The sequence below is a fragment of the Hyperoodon ampullatus genome, assembly GCF_949752795.1.
Source record: "Hyperoodon ampullatus genome assembly, chromosome: 14".
Taxonomy (NCBI): domain Eukaryota; kingdom Metazoa; phylum Chordata; class Mammalia; order Artiodactyla; family Ziphiidae; genus Hyperoodon; species Hyperoodon ampullatus.
This window is the reverse complement of record NC_136927.1, coordinates 75,078,162-75,096,818: the sequence shown is the minus strand read 5'-3', so window position 1 is coordinate 75,096,818 and position 18,657 is coordinate 75,078,162. Positions and strand designations below refer to the sequence as shown.

Here is an 18,657-nt window from a genome sequence, read left to right as displayed (position 1 = left end):
CTTTTGTATTATATTATCAGTATCCCTCTTTGTAGCTATCAGGAAAGGAGATTCAGAGACATCAGGTCACTTGCCCAAGGTCACACAGCACGTCCACAGAGCTGGGATTTGAACCTCTCTTTTGGCTCCTGATCCATGCTTTAATCCACTTCTCCCTACATCTAGAGTCTTTCCCACTCTGTTGCATTAAAAATAGTGTTGGCAGGTCCTGGCTCTGGAGCTGAGGCTAGCTCATGTATGTTGACTGGCTGAGCTGGTGTAGAGTTTAACCCATTGAATCCTCACTCTGAGGATCCCCATTTGGCAGATGAGGAAACCAAGGCGAGAACCCACCAGCGTGTCTAAGCACTTGTGAAGTCCCTGGGATGTCGCGAATCTAACCCCATCACCATCAACAGCTTTCTCGAGGTTTCTTGCACATCTGAGGGAAGCTGGCCATTTGGTTGCCTGTCACACGTTTATGGTAACAGGATAGCCCAATAATACAGAGCCGTTTCAGCAAAGGGGCAGGATCTAAAAGATCTTTGGGAGGCCCCAGTTGGCCCATCTGAACACTTTGTTTGGTTAAATGGTTTGGTTTCTGTTCTCTCTTCCCCTACCCAGTGGACAGGGCTCAGGGGAGCAGGAAGTAGGGAGTTTTAAGGTATTTTTAAAAGACTCGGGCATAGGTACGACTCTATCCTCGTATGAAAGTTTGAAACCCAGTAAGGAGGGAGGTAATTTACCAACAGCGCCCTCACTCCATCTGTTGTGGAGTTTGGCTTCGTTCGGCATTGCAGGACCTTTGAAATGAGAAGCCTGCGAGCTCCCAAGGGGTGGAGCTGGCCCCTGGCAGGTGCAGTGGCTGGGTGAAACGGCCCCTGTGTCTCCCACAAATGGACGACATGCCATTTGTAAGCTTGGCTCTGGTGTCTGCATCTGGACCCAGGCGGGGGCTGGTTTAATCACTGTTTGTTTTGAGATTTACACCCGTGAATGGGCCAAACCAATTTCAGTGGCAGCTTAGCCGATTTGTCTTAGAGCTTTGTGTTTAATAGAATGACTGGGGCAGCCTTCCTCCTTCGTGGCTTTAACATCGGGTTAAAGCCCTTTGCTTGAAATAAATAGCCAGCCCTTCCTGCTCCAACCCCCTCTGTGGTGCTCTGGCGGCCTGGTTGAAATCAAATAGAATTTCTGTACTCTCCTGCCTGCCCCACACCTACAAGCTTTATATGTTTCTTTATTTGTAGATCTGTCTTTTAATGAGTAACTTACTTTTTCAGCTTCACCAGCCTCCACCAAGACGGGACAAGCGGGGAGTTTATCTGGCAGCCCGAAACCTTTCTCTCCTCAAGTATCAACACCAATCACGACGAAAACGGACAAGACATCCACCACGGGAAGCATCCTGAATCTTAACCTGGGTCAGTTGGAATTTTGGGAAGCCTCTTTCTGTAGCAGCTATGAGTATTTCTGCAAGTTGTAATGTCCTCTTTTGTGTGTGGTTCTTTTTTTTTTTCTTTTTTTTTTTTCAAGATTGGTATTTTTATTTTTATTTTTTTTGGCCGCACGGCATGTGGATCCTAGTTCCCTGACCGGGGATCGAACCTGTGTCCTCTGCGTTGCAAGTGTGGAGTCTTAACCACTGAACCCCCAGGGAAGTCCCTGTGTGTGGTTCTTGAACCCTGAACTCTTTTCTCTGTACAAAATTTTGAAAAGGTACAGTGGATGGAGATGAAGAGAGATCAATACAAGGAACTAGCAAGGGGTTTCCCGGAGCTTGTTGACATGCAAGGCTGTTTTATCTTGAAATACCTTAGGCCAGTGTTTACAACCTTACTTGCCCTGGACCACAGTAACCCAGTTCTTATATTTGTAAATATATATATTTAAAGTTTTATATATATACACACACGCACACACACACACACACACACACACACACGCACACACGGTATATATTGTTTTATGATTCAGTATTTACTTTTTTTATGTATAGTGTGTTCCGACATATTGTTTTAATTCTTTTCTTCTGTATGTATGTATTTATTTATTTACTTATTTATTTTTGCGGTACGCGGGCCTCTCACTGTTGTGGCCTCTCCCGTTGTGGAGCACAGGCTCCGGACGCGCAGCCTCAGCGGCCACGGCTCACGGGCCCAGCCGCTCTGCGGCATGTGGGATCTTCCCGGACCGGGGCACGAACCCATGTCCCCTGCATCAGCAGGCGGACTCTCAACCACTGCGCCACCAGGGAAGCCCAGTTTTTTTTTTTTTTTAAATGTTAGTCTTCATCCTTGATGTAGTAGTTTTTTCTCTTTTTTTTTGAAACTCATTGAGTTTCAGTTGGTTCTTTTGAAAGCATTACCTGAGGCCAAGGTCTTTAACAAAAATTAGCACCAGAAATGCTAAACACCCAACTATGAAGCTATTTTATTAAGTCATTCCGTCATGAGCCCTGATTTTTATTGAGCATCTGTTATGTGCTGTGCACTGTTTTAGACCTGGGGCGGACAGTGGCGAGTGAGGGCCCTGCTCTCTTACACAGCTTGGTTCTAGAGAGGGAGAAATAATAATCAAGCTAAAAAAACTAAGAGAGGTCATGTCATCATGGAAGGTAAAAGGTATTCATATGATAAGGAGAGAGGTGGGCAGGATGGGGGTGGGAGGAGCAAGAGGCAGTGGTTAGGGAAGGCCTCTGAGGAGGTGATACCTGGCTGAGGATTTGCATGACAAGAAAACCCAGCCATGTCGGTGTTAAGAGGAAGAACATTCTAGAAGGAACAGGAAATTCAAGGCCTTAGGGTCAGGATGAACTTGGTGTATTGTAGGAATGGCAAGGAAGCCCGGGTGACGTGTCCTAGTGGGTGAAGGGGAGATGAGATCAGAGAACACAGTGACCTCATGGACCTTGGTGTGGGACCATTTGAGCAGAGGAGGGATGTGAACTGACTGAGCATTTTGGAAGGACCTCTCAGGGTGTTGTGTTGGGAAGAGCCTGTGTCAGCCATTCTTAACCAGGGGCAGTTCCCCTGACCCCCCAGAGGACACTTAGCAGTGTCCAGAGACATTTTCAGTTGTTACAGTGGCGGGGGGTGGGGTGGGCTCTCGCCACTAGCATCTAGTACAGGTCCCCCCAACAAAGATTTACTGGGTTGCACCTGTGTTGACAGATTTGGTTATGGCAGGAGAAATGGGAGCCAGGAGTTCAGTTTTCGATTCTGTAAGTTTGAGATGCCTGCTAAGTTCCTAGGTGGAGAGGTCATGAAGGCAATTGGAGGCGTGAGTCAGGCCAGGTCAGGGCAGGAGGTGTAATTCTGGGAATCTTGATTTATACATGGAATTGGGTTCAAGCAGTAGTTCTCATAACTCAGGGCAGGCGGAGAGTGGGGGACGCTGCTGGCATTCATTTAGTGGTAGCAGACCAAGGATGCTGCTAAACTTTCTACAACGCACGGGACAGAGCCCACCACGACAGGGAATTATCCAGCCGCAGTGGCAATAGTGCTGAGGCTGAGAGACCCTGGTCCAGAGCATAAAGAAGGAGTGAGGGGCCTGGGCCACTTGCACATGTAGACCTCAGGAAAAATGAGGAGAGGAGGCTGAGAAAGAGCAGGGGAACAAGGAGAAAGCAACACTCAGGGAGTGTGGCCCACTCCAGAGGCCTTGAGTATACAGGGTTTCAGGAAGGGAGGGGCGGCCACCCGTGTGGAGTGATGCTCCAGCCTGAATCCACAGCCTCTGGTGGTCACTGCCCTCTGGGTTCATCTTGTCCTGAGATGCCATTTTCAGATGGAGAAACAGAGGACTGGAGAGGCGACCCCCGGATCTGGGATTACAGAGCCAGAGGTGGCCGGGCTGGAGGGAGCCTGTGTTTCCATGGAGGCTGGTGCCTCATTTACCTAGGTCACCAGGTCGTGCAGCCTGGAAGTGATGAGACAGTCCGGGTGGTGGCTTGAGGGGCTCCAGCTCAGGTTGGCTGGTGGGAATTCTTCACTTGAGCAAACGGGGACCCATCTGTTCCCCTGGGGAACGCTCACTGTTCTCAGCAGTGTGGTTTGCTTTCTCACACCCTCCTCCCACCTCTGCACCCCCGAAAAGAAAGCTGTACAGAGACGTTCTCACAGTCATGCTTCCTCTCTGCCAGTCATGCGTGGCAGGAATAGCTCCTTCGTAAACCAGGCTGTCCTTGGGCATCTGTGTGATGCTCTGGGTTTTTCCATTTGGCTTGACCCACGCGTGGGAGTGAGAGGTTTTTTTCCTGGGGTGTGTATTGGCGGTGGGCACGGCAGAGTACAAGGCTCTCCTGTGCAGAAGCTCCCCGCCATCTCTTTCCATTCCTGGGACAAATGCATCGTTTTGTCAGCGGAAACAAAAGCATAGGGAATGTGGCGTTTTATGGGTAGGAATTTCAGTTACCCAGTGGCAAGAGGATCAGATAGGGACTGGTGCAAAGTGCCATGGATGGGTAGAAAAATCAGAAAGTGGAGGGAAATGCTGAATAATTCTCATGGGACTTGATGTCTGGCATCCATGTAACTACTTTGAACAGACAGAAATGAGACAGAGTGCTAGGGATAATAATGACATCATTATATCTAACAAAACAGTGTTTCATTAAAAAAAAAATAACTGGAAAAGGCAAAATTACTGAGATGGGGCCTCCCTGGTGGCGCAGTGGTTGAGAGTCCGCCTGCCGATGCAGGGGATACGGGTTCGTGCCCCGATCCGGGAGGATCCCATGTGCCGCGGAGCGGCTGGGCCCGTGAGCCATGGCCGCTGGGCCTGTGCGTCCGGAGCCTGTGCTCCGCAACGGGAGAGGCCACAACAGTGAGAGGCCCGCGTACCGCAAAAAAAAAAAAAAAAAAAAAAAAAAAAAAAAAAAAAAAAAAAAAAAAATTACTGAGATGGAAAAAAGATCAGTGCTTGCCGGGAGTTGGGGAGGGTTGACTACACATCACAAAGGGATTCTTTGGTAGATGGAATTGTTCTGCATTCTGTTTGTGCTGGTGGCTACTCGCATCTATGCAGGTGTTAAAAGTCATATATTCTCCAAAAAGTGAATTTTACTCTCTGTAAGTTAAAACTATTAAAAAAAATACAGTGACCTTCAAGGTAAGGTAATAACCCCATTGCACAGAGAAGCAAAGTTACATACCTAGGATCAACTTGTGGTTTGTGGTTGAGTTTGGCCTTTAGACTCGGGCTTGTCTGTTGTGTATCTCGGACTTTTTTTTTTTTTTTTTTTTTTGCGGTACGTGGGCCTCTCACCGTTGTGGCCTCTCCCGCTGTGGAGCACAGGCTCCGGATGCGCAGGCTCAGCGGCCATGGCTCACGGGCCCAGCCGCTCCGTGGCATGTGGGATCTTCCCGGACCGGGGCATGAACCCATGTCCCCTGCATCGGCAGGCGGACTCTCAACCACTGCGCCACCAGGGAAGCCCTGTATCTCGGACTTTTAACCGAGATACGAGAACTGAAATGCTGCAGGACAGGGGCGTGTTTTGATTTTCATGGGCCCTCGCCACTGTGCCCCTTTGTGCCGCTGGGTTAGTCTGCCCGGCTGTAGGGGTCAGGGGTCAGGTGAAGATTTGGATGGACAATCGCATGAAGGGCAAAGTGCCTTTCTAAAGGAAGCAGCTCCCACAAGTTGAACCTGTGCTGTCCAACTCTGAATTTTCAAGAAAAAACCAGAAATCCAGATTTTTTACGTGAACTCTTCTAGTTTTTAAAAGTTGACCATCAGTTTCATTAAAAACCTATTTGGGGGCTTCCCTGGCGGTCCAGTGGTTAGGACTCTGCTCTTTCACTGCTGAGGGTGCGGGTTCGATCCCTGATAGGGGAACTAAGATCCCGCAAGGTGCGGGATCAAAAATAAAAAGTAAAAATAAAAACCTCTATTTAGGCCAAAGGAAACAAGTACAACCAAACATACAACCACCAGCCCGTGGGTACTTTACTCTTACGATTTATTTTGCTGCATGACGGAGGGGAAGGCCCTGCACGCCAACACACCGGGCCTCATTTGCTGTCTTGGGCCCCTTCTCTCTGCTCTAAAATAAGGAGCCAGGCTAGGTTCCGGCCCCCTTCTGTGCCTCTACGGCAGTTATAAAATAAGTCCTGAATAAGAATGAGTTTGTGGCACGGGGGGAGAGGGGACCGGAGTGGTTCTTTCCTCCCTCTAGACCCCTGTGTGCTTTCTCTGGGAATCCTCTCTCCTCTTCTCTCGCACATGGTGTTGGCTTTTGGCTCAACAAACACAGCAGTTGAGTCGTCCTGTTAGTGACAGAAATGTGTCTTGATGCTCTGTCAGAGATGCCGATGGTGGAACGTTGTCAGACCTGAAGGCTTTCTGCTTGTTTATTCTTCCACTGTTGCTGTTGTCAGGCCTGCTTGCTTTTCTCTGCAGAAAGTGAGACTTTGAGGACGTGGATGCAGGGCTGGGTACCCTGGTTGCCCAGATGTTGTCTTGATATTTTTTTTAAAAATAGTGAATGAGGTGGGGAAGGTCTCTGCTTGACTGATGGATAAGAGCAGCTGCCAGGGTCTCTCGTCTGAAGGACGTTGTTCCCTTGATGGAGCCGCTGTTTTGTGCCTCCTAGAAGACCATTCATTATAGCCTGCCTACATCTTTTGAATAAAGGAGATTTTTTTTTTTTTTTTTTTGCGGTACGCGGGCCTCTCACTTTTGTGGCCTCTCCGCCGCGGAGCACAGGTCCCGGACGCGCAGGCCCAGCGGCCATGGCTCACGGGCCCAGCTGCTCTGCGGCATGTGGGATCTTCCTGGACCGGGGCATGAACCCATGTCCCCTGCATCGGCAGGCAGAATCCCAACCACTGCGCCACCAGGGAAGCCCAAGATTTTTTTTTTTTTTTTTTTAACAAAAAAAGAAGTGCTTATAGTTTTCTTTTAAAACATTTTGTTTTTATGGCTGTTCCTCTCACCGCATAGTGGCTTGTCTTCCATCAGGGCACCATGGGGATGGCTCAGCTGTCCGTTAGTGCCTTCTGATTTTTGTGGAGTCACACAATTGAAGAAAAAAAAGTTTTGTTTTTATAAGTAATGAATGCACACGGTAAGAGAAATTTCAAAGTACAGAAAGATGTTTAATGAAAAACTAGTCTACCTGTAACCTCTGATCACCTGTCTCTGTGACCCCCTTATTCACCCCCAAAAAAGGGTGACCACACTGTTGGCTCTTTTTTTTGTTTTGTCATCCTCTGACCCTGTTGGCTCCTTTTTAGTCTCCTTGGGGAGCTCTTCTAGACATCAGCCTGGGTGATTTGGTCCCCATTTGGCAATGTCTAGACACCTGTTTATTATCCCAACTGGGATATGGGTGCTACTGGCATCTAGTGGGTGGAGGCCAGGGTCTCAAACATCCTACAGTGCCCAGGACAGCTTCCGGCCCCTACCTCGACCTCCCCACCCCCCAAAAGAAAGACTTATCCAGCCCCAAATGTCAGCGTTGAGAAGCCCCAAGAACACATATATTTGTATCTGTATTCCCTTTCCTTCTTTTCTCCCACACACCAATGCTAATGTCCTTTACTGATTATTTTCCTTTTCCATAAACAGATGGGCTTTCCATATCACCACATAGAGAGCTCTGCCGCTGTGTTATTTTAGCAGCTGTATTTTTTTCCGTTTAAAGGTAAACTGTAACTTATTTATCCAGGCACCTTATTTATTGAGTAGTTTTCCATTTTTTGCTGTTGGAAATTGCTGCAGTGAAGACCCTTGTGCCCACGTGGGAGTGAATCCACAGGATACATTCCTAGAAGTGGAACCTGACGGTCAGAGGCCATGTGCTGTTGACATTTGGAGAGAGACTGCTAGATTGCCCTCTAAAGGGTGGTTCTGATTCATGCTCCCTCCAGCAATGGGAGATCGTGCCTCTTTTCTCTAGTGCGGGTATTTTTTTTTTTTATTCCCGGTTTCCATTTATAGCCTCAGCTGTCTTCATATCAGCTGAAAAGTTCAAAATGTTGGCAGCAAGGGTGGATTCTGCAGATATTCCTGATATAGAAGGGCAGAGGTGGAAGGAGTCCTGATAAGCTGCTAGGAGCTAAATGAGAAAGAGAAGCTCTTCTTTTCTCCCTGCGGAGGAGAGTCGAGTTCACACACAGCTGAAAGTTTGAGAAAGATAATTACATTTGGCTAAACTCCTAAAAGTCCGCTCCCAGGGACCTGATTATAGCCCCCTCCCGGGCTTTCGGTGGTTTCTTCTTAGAATAAACGTTACAGTGGCTCATTGACCCGAGAAACCTTATTTTGTGAAATGAAATGCTTTGCCTTCTTTTCATTCCTTTTGATTATGAATATTCAGGCTTTAGGCTAAAGTTAAGAGATTGCATTTACTGTAGACCCACACCGGTATACACGCATGTGCACACACACACTCGATTATTCTGGTGATGTGTAGATCTATTTTTATGATCCCCGAGGTTTAGGTACACAAGGGTTAAGGCAAATCATGAGGCATTTCCTTTGTTCACAGACAAGATTGGTCTAGTACAGGGGCTCACAGCCTTACCTGCCAATTAGAATACCTGGGGAACTTCTAAAGGGCCAATGCTCAGGCCTCCCCCTGACCACTGAATTCAGTCTCTGGGGGTGGGGCTGAGGCATCAGGATTTTTTTTTTTTTTAAAGCTCTGGGCTGGGAGGGGAGCGATCTCAGTGTGCAGCTAAGGTTAGCAGTCACTGGACTAGTACAGGGGCTGGCAAAATTTCCAGCCTGTGGACCAAGTCTGGCCCCCGACTTGTTTTTGTAAATAAAGTTTTATTGGAACACAGCCACATCCATTTATTTAGCACATCATTTTATGATTGCTTTTGCAGCAGAGCCTATACACCTGCAAAGCCTAATTTAATTTACTCTCCGGCCCTTTATGGAAGAAGTTGGCTGATCCCTGCCTGGTATAGTCAGTTGTGCGTTTTGGTAACTGCTGTGTGGAATCTGTTAACCACATGGGAATGTTATTGAGGACAGTCACGTGGGCAGCACCGCCATCTCCTGCTACCCCCCTTCACGGAAGGTGATTTTGTGAGATACTTCTTTTCCAACTTTATGCTTGAAAAGGCTGCCTTTTCCCTCCAGAATGCAGTGTGCTTCCTCATTTCTGAGAGCAGAAATGACGAGACCGACCTCCTGTCTTTCCCCTTCTACTGTCATGTTCACAGCTCAGGTGTTGAAGTCTGTAAGTCCTGATCATACTGCTGTTTAATTGGTTCTTCCCTTTTTTCTTTCTTTCTTTTCGTTCCCCAGTTCTTCTCCTCTTCCTCCTTTTTTTGCTGTTTTATCCCTGTTTCACACTCTCTCTGTTCTCTTTGTAAGGTGCTTCTCCAGTACAATTGAATGTATATTCTTTCCCCGTCCGAAATAGTTGTGCATTCAACCGTCCTCCCCGCAAGCATCTTCAGTCCTGGCCTTGATAGGCTCTCTGAAGAGTCCCCAATCAGCACATGCACACACACCAGACAAACACATGCATGCACATGTGCACACACAGGTATGTTTTTTAAGAGCCATTTCTTTAATGACAAGGATGCTGTCCCTGTTTGCTTTGAAAGCTCACTTTTGGTCTCCCTGGTGACGAACTGCAAGTGTGTTCTCGGGACGGGGCCCTTTCTCATCTTACCTCATTATGGTGATGAATGAAATGGGAGCGATTTGTGGCTCCAATCACCTATGAGTGAGTTGGGTGGGGCTTTGGGGAGACCTCTGATCCCCTTAAAGGAATGAACCTCCGGCATGCGTTGTGAGAGCATGCCTCCCTTCCTGGGTGCAGGGCAGGGTGCGAGGGTCAGGTCGAGTGGAGAGAGTGCAGGCTTTGGAGGGCCTTTGCAGTCCAGCTCTCATTCTGTATCTCGGTCTCTGTAGCAGCCTGATGGTTTGGGGTGGAGGGTAGCAGGGGGGTGGAGAGATGTCAGGGAGTAAGCTCACAGCTGGTAGAACCAGCTCACAGGTGGCTGATCTTTGTCCTTGATGGATGCCACATCCTTTGTGACCTGCTTTCTCGGATTGGCCAGGGTAGGGTAGACACCCGCATTCTCTGCTTGAGGGTCTGTTGGAGGGGATGCCAGGGCGAAAGACAGTCTCTCACTGCTTTCTGAGCCTTTGCAGTCACCACCATTTTGTCCCCTTTTTATGTTTTGGGGGCCACTAGAGGAGGCAGCAGAGGAGGTGGGGAAGGAATTCAAGAAATGCAAGCTCACGGACCCTTTGGAACCTGGGCCAGTTTGGTCGTGCAAAGAGCCCATGGCAGAAGTACGGAGAGTAGGACCTCTGGGCCTGAGTCCTTAGGCAGGGACCTTTGCCTGGGGTCAGAGTAAAGCAAGAAGACACAGGTTCATATCCAAGGCTAATCTGTTCCCCATTCCTCAGATAGATGCTGTGAGCCAAAGGGAGGTACAGCACACTGGCTGGAGGGTCTGCCTATCTTGTGTGTTCCCTTTCTTTCTAATTTGAGCTCCAGACTAAGTCGACTAAGAATGAAGATTGAAGTCTCCTTGGTAAACAAGGAGCTGGTTCTCCCTCTTACCAATGTGTTCTCTGCGAGGCTCGGTGCCTCTCTCGGATACAAGCCCTCTCTGATCTGGGCCTGGAATTCAAAGCAAACTGGCCAGACTCAGTGTCACTTTATCTGCTGCTGTTGCGATTGAACATATTACTGTAACCTTTGGCTTTGGAGGATCCATAATGATGCTGAGTGTCACAGACAACCAACCTTCTGGCTGGGATTGTGCGTTTTCAACATGGAAAGCAACCCAGGCGATGGTTCAGTACAAACCTGCCAAATGTTCTCTCAGGCTCTTATCTCCAAGTCAGCCCAGGCCGTCAAGCAGATGATATCGTTGGGACAAATGACAAAAACGTCTTAGGTTTTTTTTTTCCTCCCGGGCTCCTAAGTGTGTTTTTGAGGAGGAAGCTAAGTGATGAGCATTGTCCGCTCTTCCCTCCAGTGCCTGGTCTTACGAGGGTGTGATGGTGTCTTCCAGATCGAAGCAAGGCCGAGATGGATCTGAAGGAGCTGAGTGAGTCGGTCCAGCAGCAGTCGGCCCCTGTGCCTCTCATCTCTCCCAAGCGGCAGATTCGCAGCAGATTCCAGCTAAATCTTGATAAGACGATAGAGAGTTGCAAAGCACAATTAGGTATGTCTCTCGGTTTGCTTACCTCCTCCTCCTCATCATTACTCTTTTTAGGGATACCACCCGGATGAAATTAAAGCCCCATCCTGGCTGCCTTTTTTAGCAGCTGGTTTAACCTTGAGTTGTTTGTTCGACAAAAATAGATTTCTACCCATGGCAGAATATTTCAGATTTGTTCGTTAATTGTTCAGAAGGGCTTTTTGAATTCCTCAGAGTGTATTCCTTGTGGCGGCCTGCCAACTCGAGGTGCAGGTTGTAAGAAAGTTTGGAAGCAGAAAGAGCCTCCTGAGCTTGCCTTTGTGCTTCCTCTCTGCTCATGTCACTGTCTCCACTTCAGGGTCAAGTGTATCCCACAAGTGTCCAACACAAACCCTCTCCCTCCAGGCTAGGCCGCTTCCCCCTCGGCACATCCATCCTGCTTCTGTATCTGTTGCCTCCCTTCCTCTTCCCTGTGCTGCTGCTTTCTTACACTGCCTACCTGAATGCTGTCCCAAAGGCTGAGCTCGGGCATCACCTCCTCCAGGAAGTCTCCCCTGACTGCCCTCCCCATCTGCCCACCTCCTTTGCTACTTTATGTCTCTGAAGCATCAGTGGTTCCTTTGTGTGGTGGTATCCCTCCCAAACTAGACTGGAAGCTCCTTGAGGGCAGGGAGGTTGCCTTATAAAGATTTGCCTTCTCCAAGGTGTACTTGGTCTTATACACGTAGTAATGCTCTGGAATATTTGTTGAACAGGTAAATAGAGCCAGGAAGGTATTTATAAAGAAGTAGGGGCCGGCTGGGTCTCAGGAGAGAAAGCCAGTCCAAGGTGAGGTTTACATGTCAGTGGTTTCTCTGGACCTTTGGGTGAGAAAAGAGTTATAGTTGGGAGTCATCCAGGCTGTCAGAGGAAAGCATTCCTTGCTGGGTTGCCTGTTTGGTTAGGATATTCAGTGACATGGATGAAATTTTGTAGGCCATGTAGACACCCCTCTTGGGTCCTTCCATGCAGCTGGTCTAACTCCTTGGTTTACTGTTGTTAATAAGAATTTTAATATTTCCATTTACCGAGGGCTTCCTATGCCACATGCGCTGTGCATAGATTGTCCTGGGAGGTCGATACTATTATCAACACCATTTTTAGGTGAAGAAACTGAGGCTCAGAGAGGTAGTTCATTCGTTCAGGGTCACACGGCTAATAAAAGCAGAGGAACAGGATTTGAATTCATATCCTTTGGGCTCCAGTACCCAAGCTTTTCCTATCACATGTGTGGTCATGCTTGTCCTGGCGTCCGACCTTTAGTTAATGGTCGCATAAGCCCTAGGATCCAGAAATTAAACCAGATCTGGGTTTTTGTATTTTGATTCTTTCAGTTTTGATTGAGCCCTGGAGGAATTCGGTATGATTCACTCATGATTCTGCTGGGCTGTTCATGGCTCTTATCCTTTTAAGAGTTTCCCTTCCGTGTGTCTGGGTCAGGATAGTGACCCCACTCACGATAACCATTGCTCTAGAATGAGGGAAACACAGAGTTGATGGGGATTTCCTCTTTTCAAAATTTTAGGGTGTAGTATTACTTACCTACAGACGGATGAAACCCATTACCGAGAACAGGAAACATAAATGGGTTAAATGGAACTATTGTTAGACATATACTTTTGCCCATTTTTGTCTGTATATGTATGAAACTCCTGCTATTTTATCTTTTTGCCTTTTGATAGAGACATGGAAATGGATGACTTTCCTCTTGACTCCATTGTATGTAGAAAAACAACGCAAACACAATGACAGTTGACTGTGCCTCAGTTCAGGGAGCAAGATGGGGACTGGGCAGCTGGGTCACCTGTAGACAGTACTCCCCCACCTAAAGGGGCCAGTGGTTCTCAGCCCCAGCGAGCCTTGCAGGCCTGTGACCCAGAGAGGCCAGATCTTCTGCTGTTTCAGCACAAGCCCGCCATCTTGATTTCTGTGAAATTTCCTGATTTGTGAATTGGCCAGCAAGTTCTAAGTTCAAAAAAAAAACAAAACAAAAACTCCAACAAATAACAAAATACCCAAAAGCATTGGGTCGAACCATTGCTTCCTAAATAACACGTCTGCTCGCCAGATGTGGCTCATGGGCTATGAGATTGCAACCTCCGCTTTAAGGCTTTGGTTTATCTCTTTGAGTCCTGGACACAAAGGGTAAAGGACTTTAATGCTTTGGGAATTTGTGGGAAGAGTGTTGGTGGCGAGTCAGGAGCCCAGGGTTCTGGCCTCGCTTCTCTGTCTTGGTTTTCTTTGTGTCCTAGAACAAGTGATTTCTCTGGGTCTCTATTTTCTAATCCGTAAAATGGATCAGTTTGAACAGCACAGGTCCGGCATTCCTTCCCTTCCATCCCTCGCATTGTCAGTGTCCCAGTGAGTTATCCATAATGCAAAGATTGAGCTCTGGATAAATTCGAAATTCATGTTGTTTGGTCCCATGTCATCTTTGCATGTCAATAACTGAAACCCTTTGCAGACAAGTTCCATCTGTCAGCTGTCGTCAGCTGCAGCTTGAGCGCACTGCTAACCCCACCAGGCCAGTGTGATGCGATTTGAAATGTTTTTTTTTGTTTTGTTTTTTATTCCAGCGTTGGGCGTGGAAAATGTTTGTGATTTTTTGGTCCTGCTCTTTATTTTGTGAGTACGCCACATGCTGGGTTTTCTTTTTGAATTTAGGCATAAATGAAATCTCCGAAGATGTTTATACGGCTGTAGAACACAGCGATTCGGAGGATTCCGAGAAGTCAGATAGTAGCGGTAGTGACTCAATCAGTGATGAGGAGCAGAGGTCTAAGAATGAGCCGGAAGATGCTGAAGACAAAGAGGATGCTCAGATGGACAACGAGCCATCTGCTGTCAAAAAAAAGCCCAAATTGGCGAACCCCATGGAGACAAAAGAGGAGCTGAAAGTCAGCACGTCGCCAGCCAGCGAGAAAGCAGACCCAGGCTTGGTCAAGGAGAAGACTAGCCCTCAGCCCGAGAAGGACTTCTCAGACAAAGCAAAACCCTTGCCTCATCCCACAAAGGATAAGCTGAAGGGAAAAGATGAGACGGATTCCCCAACAGTGCATTTGGGCCTGGACTCCGATTCAGAGAGCGAACTTGTCATAGATTTAGGAGAAGACCATTCTGGGCGGGAGGGTCGAAAAAATAAGAAGGAACCCAAAGAACCGTCTCCCAAGCAGGAGGGTAAGTGACTGTACCTGTTTCTGGTTTCTTGATTTGGTTTTAGAATGCCACCTTGCAGTTTGTGTTATCTCAAGTCAGGTGACCCTCTCATATCACAAAGGGTGGCATAGCAAAGCTTGGATTGGCTTCAGGTCACCTAGCTAGTTACTGAGCTGGACCAGGACTTAAACTAAGCCTGCCCACCTTTTACCTGCTCAATACCCAATGTGGCTGATTTTGAGCACAGAAAAATAAGTCTCTTAGAAAGTAGTTGCTTCTAGCTGTTAAGTCATTTTTAGCCTAAGCAGCTTCTTTTCCAGTAGGCTCACTCATTTCCCTAGAGTGTTTGTCAACATTTAGACATTTGACAAGGCTGAAATTGTTAGAAGTGCTCAGTTGGAAGATCTTGATAAGTTTAGCTTCCCTTACCTCCCCTCACGTTGCCCAGGCATCTCAAAGTGCTTTTTCTTCCTAGAATACAAGGCCATTTGGGTAGGTGGCACGAGAACGCTGAGTTCTTGAGCCACTCGAAATCAAAGGGGCATTGTATGATGCCTGCCTGAGTTGGTGTTCTACCATATTTGCAGTTAACTGACATGGGCCCAGGGTTTCTCAACCTTGGCACTGTTGACATTTTGTGCTGGGTAATTCTTTGTCCTGTGCACTGGAGGATGTTTAGCAGCATCCCTAGCCTCTTCTTACTGGATGCTGGTAGCACTTGCCCAGGGGTGGCCATCAAAAATGTCTTGACATGGCCGGATGTCCCCTCGGGGGCAAAATCTCCCCCAGTTGAGAACCCCACCGCCTGAGCTCAGCAGTTCTCCCTTTGCCGCTGAACCAGCAGCGGCTGCCCTCAAACCTGCTGCAGCCCAGGCATGTTGGCAAACCCTCCAGCAGGACCGTGGGAATGATTTGAAGGATGTTCCTCCCATTGAAGAAGCAGTCAGCACATTTTTCAACTGGTTTGGCTAGTGGGTGGTGAGGGGATTCCAACATGCCTGAGAAAGATAATGAAGAATTAATTAAGGGACAGGAGAAGCATGGCCTAAGGACACATTAGAGGTTGTAGCCATAAAACCTCATGGACTTCGTGAGTTACTTAAGGGGATAGCCAGGTTTAATTTTTTTTTATTTTTTTTTTTGTGGTACACGGGCCTCTCACTGTTGTGGCCTCTCCCGTTGCGGAGCACAGGCTCCGGACGCGCAGGCTCAGCGGCCATGGCTTACGGGCCCAGCCGCTCCGCGGCATGTGGGATCTTCCCAGACCGGGGCACGAACCCGTGTCCCCTGCATTGGCAGGCGGACTCTCAACCACTGCGCCACCAGGGAAGCCCCAGGTTTAATTTTTGACTCTGCTTAACTTCTGACAGGAGCTAACTTCTGAGTTCTGTATCCCCTGGGGATTTCTTAGTCTGGTTTGCTTAAAGCAAGAGGGGGATGGGCTTTGAGAATCTTTCCTCTGTGTTTGTATCAACGTGACCTGTTCTGGAACCTCAAGGCCTGCAGTTCATCAAAAGAGGATGGAATGTCTCTCAATGGTACCAGGGAGGAGGAGAGAGAGGCAGTTGGGTGGGACATGAGGGATGCCCACCACACCATCCTTTAGAATTATGAATGGCATCTGAAAAATCCGATTCTTTTGTGGATTGGGGTTTGAGGAACCACCGCAGGTGTTGCAGAAAACAATAGGAGTAGCATTTATTCCACGAGGTTTGTGGGAATATTGGGGCACAGATGGCAGTGTTCCTGTGAATGATACATTTATGCTATTCCTCTCTTTCTGGAGTAGATCTGGTTTTTTTTTTTTTTTTTTTTGCGGTACGTGGGCCTCTCACTGCTGTGGCCTCTCCCGCTGCGGAGCACAGGCTCCGGACGTGCAGGCCCAGCTGCCATGGCTCACGGGCCCAGCCGCTCCGCGGCATGTGGGTTCCTCCCGGACCGGGGCACGAACCCGTGTCCCCTGCATCGGCAGGCGGACTCTCAACCACTGCGCCACCAGGGAAGCCCTGGAGTAGATCTTTTGATGGGTTGTGGTTTTTTGCCCCTTCCAGAAAGACTTTGTGACAGATTGATAAGAAACGAAATGAAAATCAAGAAATGAGTGTAAAAGGTGAAGGTAGAATAGTGAGAGGTCTGGGAAAGATTTGTATACAAAAATACATACCGTTCCAGCCTTCAGAGTTAGCAAAGTTGGGCTTCCATTTTGACTCTGACCTCCCTAGTAGTCAAAGCAAAAAGGGAAACATATGAGTCCCTTAAAAGATCTCATGTTTTCCTCCAAAATAAAAAGCATTCCAGTTGATTAAATGAAAGTGAGCTCTTCCTCTCACTGGTATCTGCAGGAAGTTTCTCCAGGAGTCCCCGAGTGTGTGGTGGACTTTTAAGCTGAAGATGTCTCTGAAACATAATTCAGAGCGGCTTCCCAGGGGTTGGGGCAAGACTGCCTAGTCTGAAATCCAGAGCCCCCCTGATGGTGGTTTGGGTCTTGAAGAATCAGCTTCATGTCAGACTCTGCAGCTGAGCATCTTTTCAGTGATGTACTTTCACTTATGAGTTTATTAAGTGAAAGGCGTTTTGGAGAGTGCTTGGTGACCTCCAACTGACCTTCAGTTAGGAATGCGGCTTCTGCACAGAATATGAATCCTCAGATAGCAAAATGGCTTTTCTAGCTAGTGCTCTCAGAACAGAGACCAAGGGAGCTCGCTTTAAACCTTTACTACGCTTACCCTGTAACATCAGTCATTTCCATCCTTCTCTTAAAAGTCGTTTTTTTAAGGTACACGACCATGACCAAAGTCTGGAATAAGTAGGTTAGTTTGATGGGGCCGCTTTTGGAGTGTTGGCCTTTAAGAAATTCACCCTTTTTGAGGCTACAGGTGATTATACACTCCCAATTTCTAGGACAAATGGAATTTTCCATGGCCTTTACTCCGCCTCCATAAACCATCAGAATCCTCTAGAAATTAAAATGTTTTCGTGTCTAAATGAAACCCCCCCCCACCAAGAGTGCTTCGAGCCTGGAAACTTTTCAGATTGCACACTCCTGTTTTTTAATTTGGGAAAGAGCTCCAGCCGTGACTCATGCAGACTGGTTACCCATCTGCAAAGCCAGCTGTTTGCTTTTGCAAGACAGGAGAGAGAAAAGGACCTTTTTGCGGTTGCCCTTTGCCCAAGGAGGGACCAGGCTAGTTAATCAACCAGGACAATATATTTTTTGGTCACATGGAAGAAAAGGGAGGCATTAAAGTTGCTTCTGCAGGTTAGAAGCACTGCCTGGGGGGACCCTCCCAGTGTGGGGCTTTTAGAAGGGCCAAGTTCAAAGCCACCTCTGCCCCTGGAAGGGGCAGGGGCTATATCCGGTATCTGGCAGGTCATCCTGGGGAAGGATGGGGGCTCCTCACTGCAGGTAGAGCTCTCCTCCCAGCCCACCCTGTGTTCCTGCCCATGAACTTGGCTGGACTCTTCCCCAGAGGATCAGGAGGGCCAGCCAGGTGTGATAACCACCAAGAAGACAGACCCCCGCCCCCACGCCGAGTCAGAAAAGTCAGCCTGTCTTTTCCTCTCACACTCCTTGGTTCCCCCAAACCCACAGTTTACTGAAAATCCCCCTTAGAATAATCAAGCCCATGCCTTTCCTGGGTGATAGAAATCTAAAAAAGACAGGTGTAATCCTTATTAAAAAGAGTTTGATGTCAAGGCACATTGTCAAGATCAAGGGTGCTGATTTGCACCCGTGTTTTGTGTGTGAACCCCAGGGAATCCTCTCTGGGGGCAGGTTCACCTCTCCAGTGCCAGGGGCTGCTGCAGTGATTACTGACCACACACCCCTTTTACAGATGAGCACTCACGAGGTCACACCACCCCCTTCTACGCTGCTCAGTGCTTTTGGCTCTAACCTGCCTTCCGGCCACCCCTTCTCACTGCCTGCCCTCACTTACCAAAATGCTGTCTATTCCTGAACATGTCTTGGCTAAAGCTGTTCCCCTCCAAATTCTCCCTGCTACCTGTTGAAATCCTACCCTCCACCCCCCATAGCCCAGCTCCTCCCAGGAGACATACTCTGAAAGGCAGCTTTTTTCAAACTTGAGTCACTCGCATTCATTATTTTTGCCATTCCTAAGTCCTGCAGGTATAATTACGAAATTAATATTTTTATCTGAAACAACAGCTCTTAAAAAAAATTAAACTCAATTTTAGACTTAAACTTGACCACCACACAATAGGTAAAACAGTATTGTGTGCTCTACATAAAAGACGCAACAGGAATAACTACAATCAAAACAAAAGCAAGGCTTCTAAATTCTAGATAAATACCATTGTGCTGAGGAAGGTTCTGTGGGGTGGAATTCCC

General features: G+C 47.9%; 1 protein-coding gene across 14 annotated transcripts in view; it reads left to right on the top strand.

The window, feature by feature from the left end:
• Nucleotides 1-18,657, top strand: part of ZMYND8 (zinc finger MYND-type containing 8) — a gene marked incomplete at its 5' end in the record, with an annotated part of 128,678 nt that overhangs the window by 79,972 nt on the left and 30,049 nt on the right. For 12 of the 14 annotated variants that reach the window (XM_079720310.1, XM_079720316.1, XM_079720315.1 and 9 more), the window contains 3 exons: nt 1,263-1,403; nt 10,983-11,135; nt 13,815-14,327. In XM_079720310.1, coding sequence (XP_079576436.1) covers nt 1,263-1,403; nt 10,983-11,135; nt 13,815-14,327 — 807 coding nt within the window. The remainder of the gene's footprint in view (nt 1-1,262; nt 1,404-10,982; nt 11,136-13,814; nt 14,328-18,657) is intronic. The other 2 variants (XM_079720314.1, XM_079720323.1) reach the window with 1 other exon arrangement.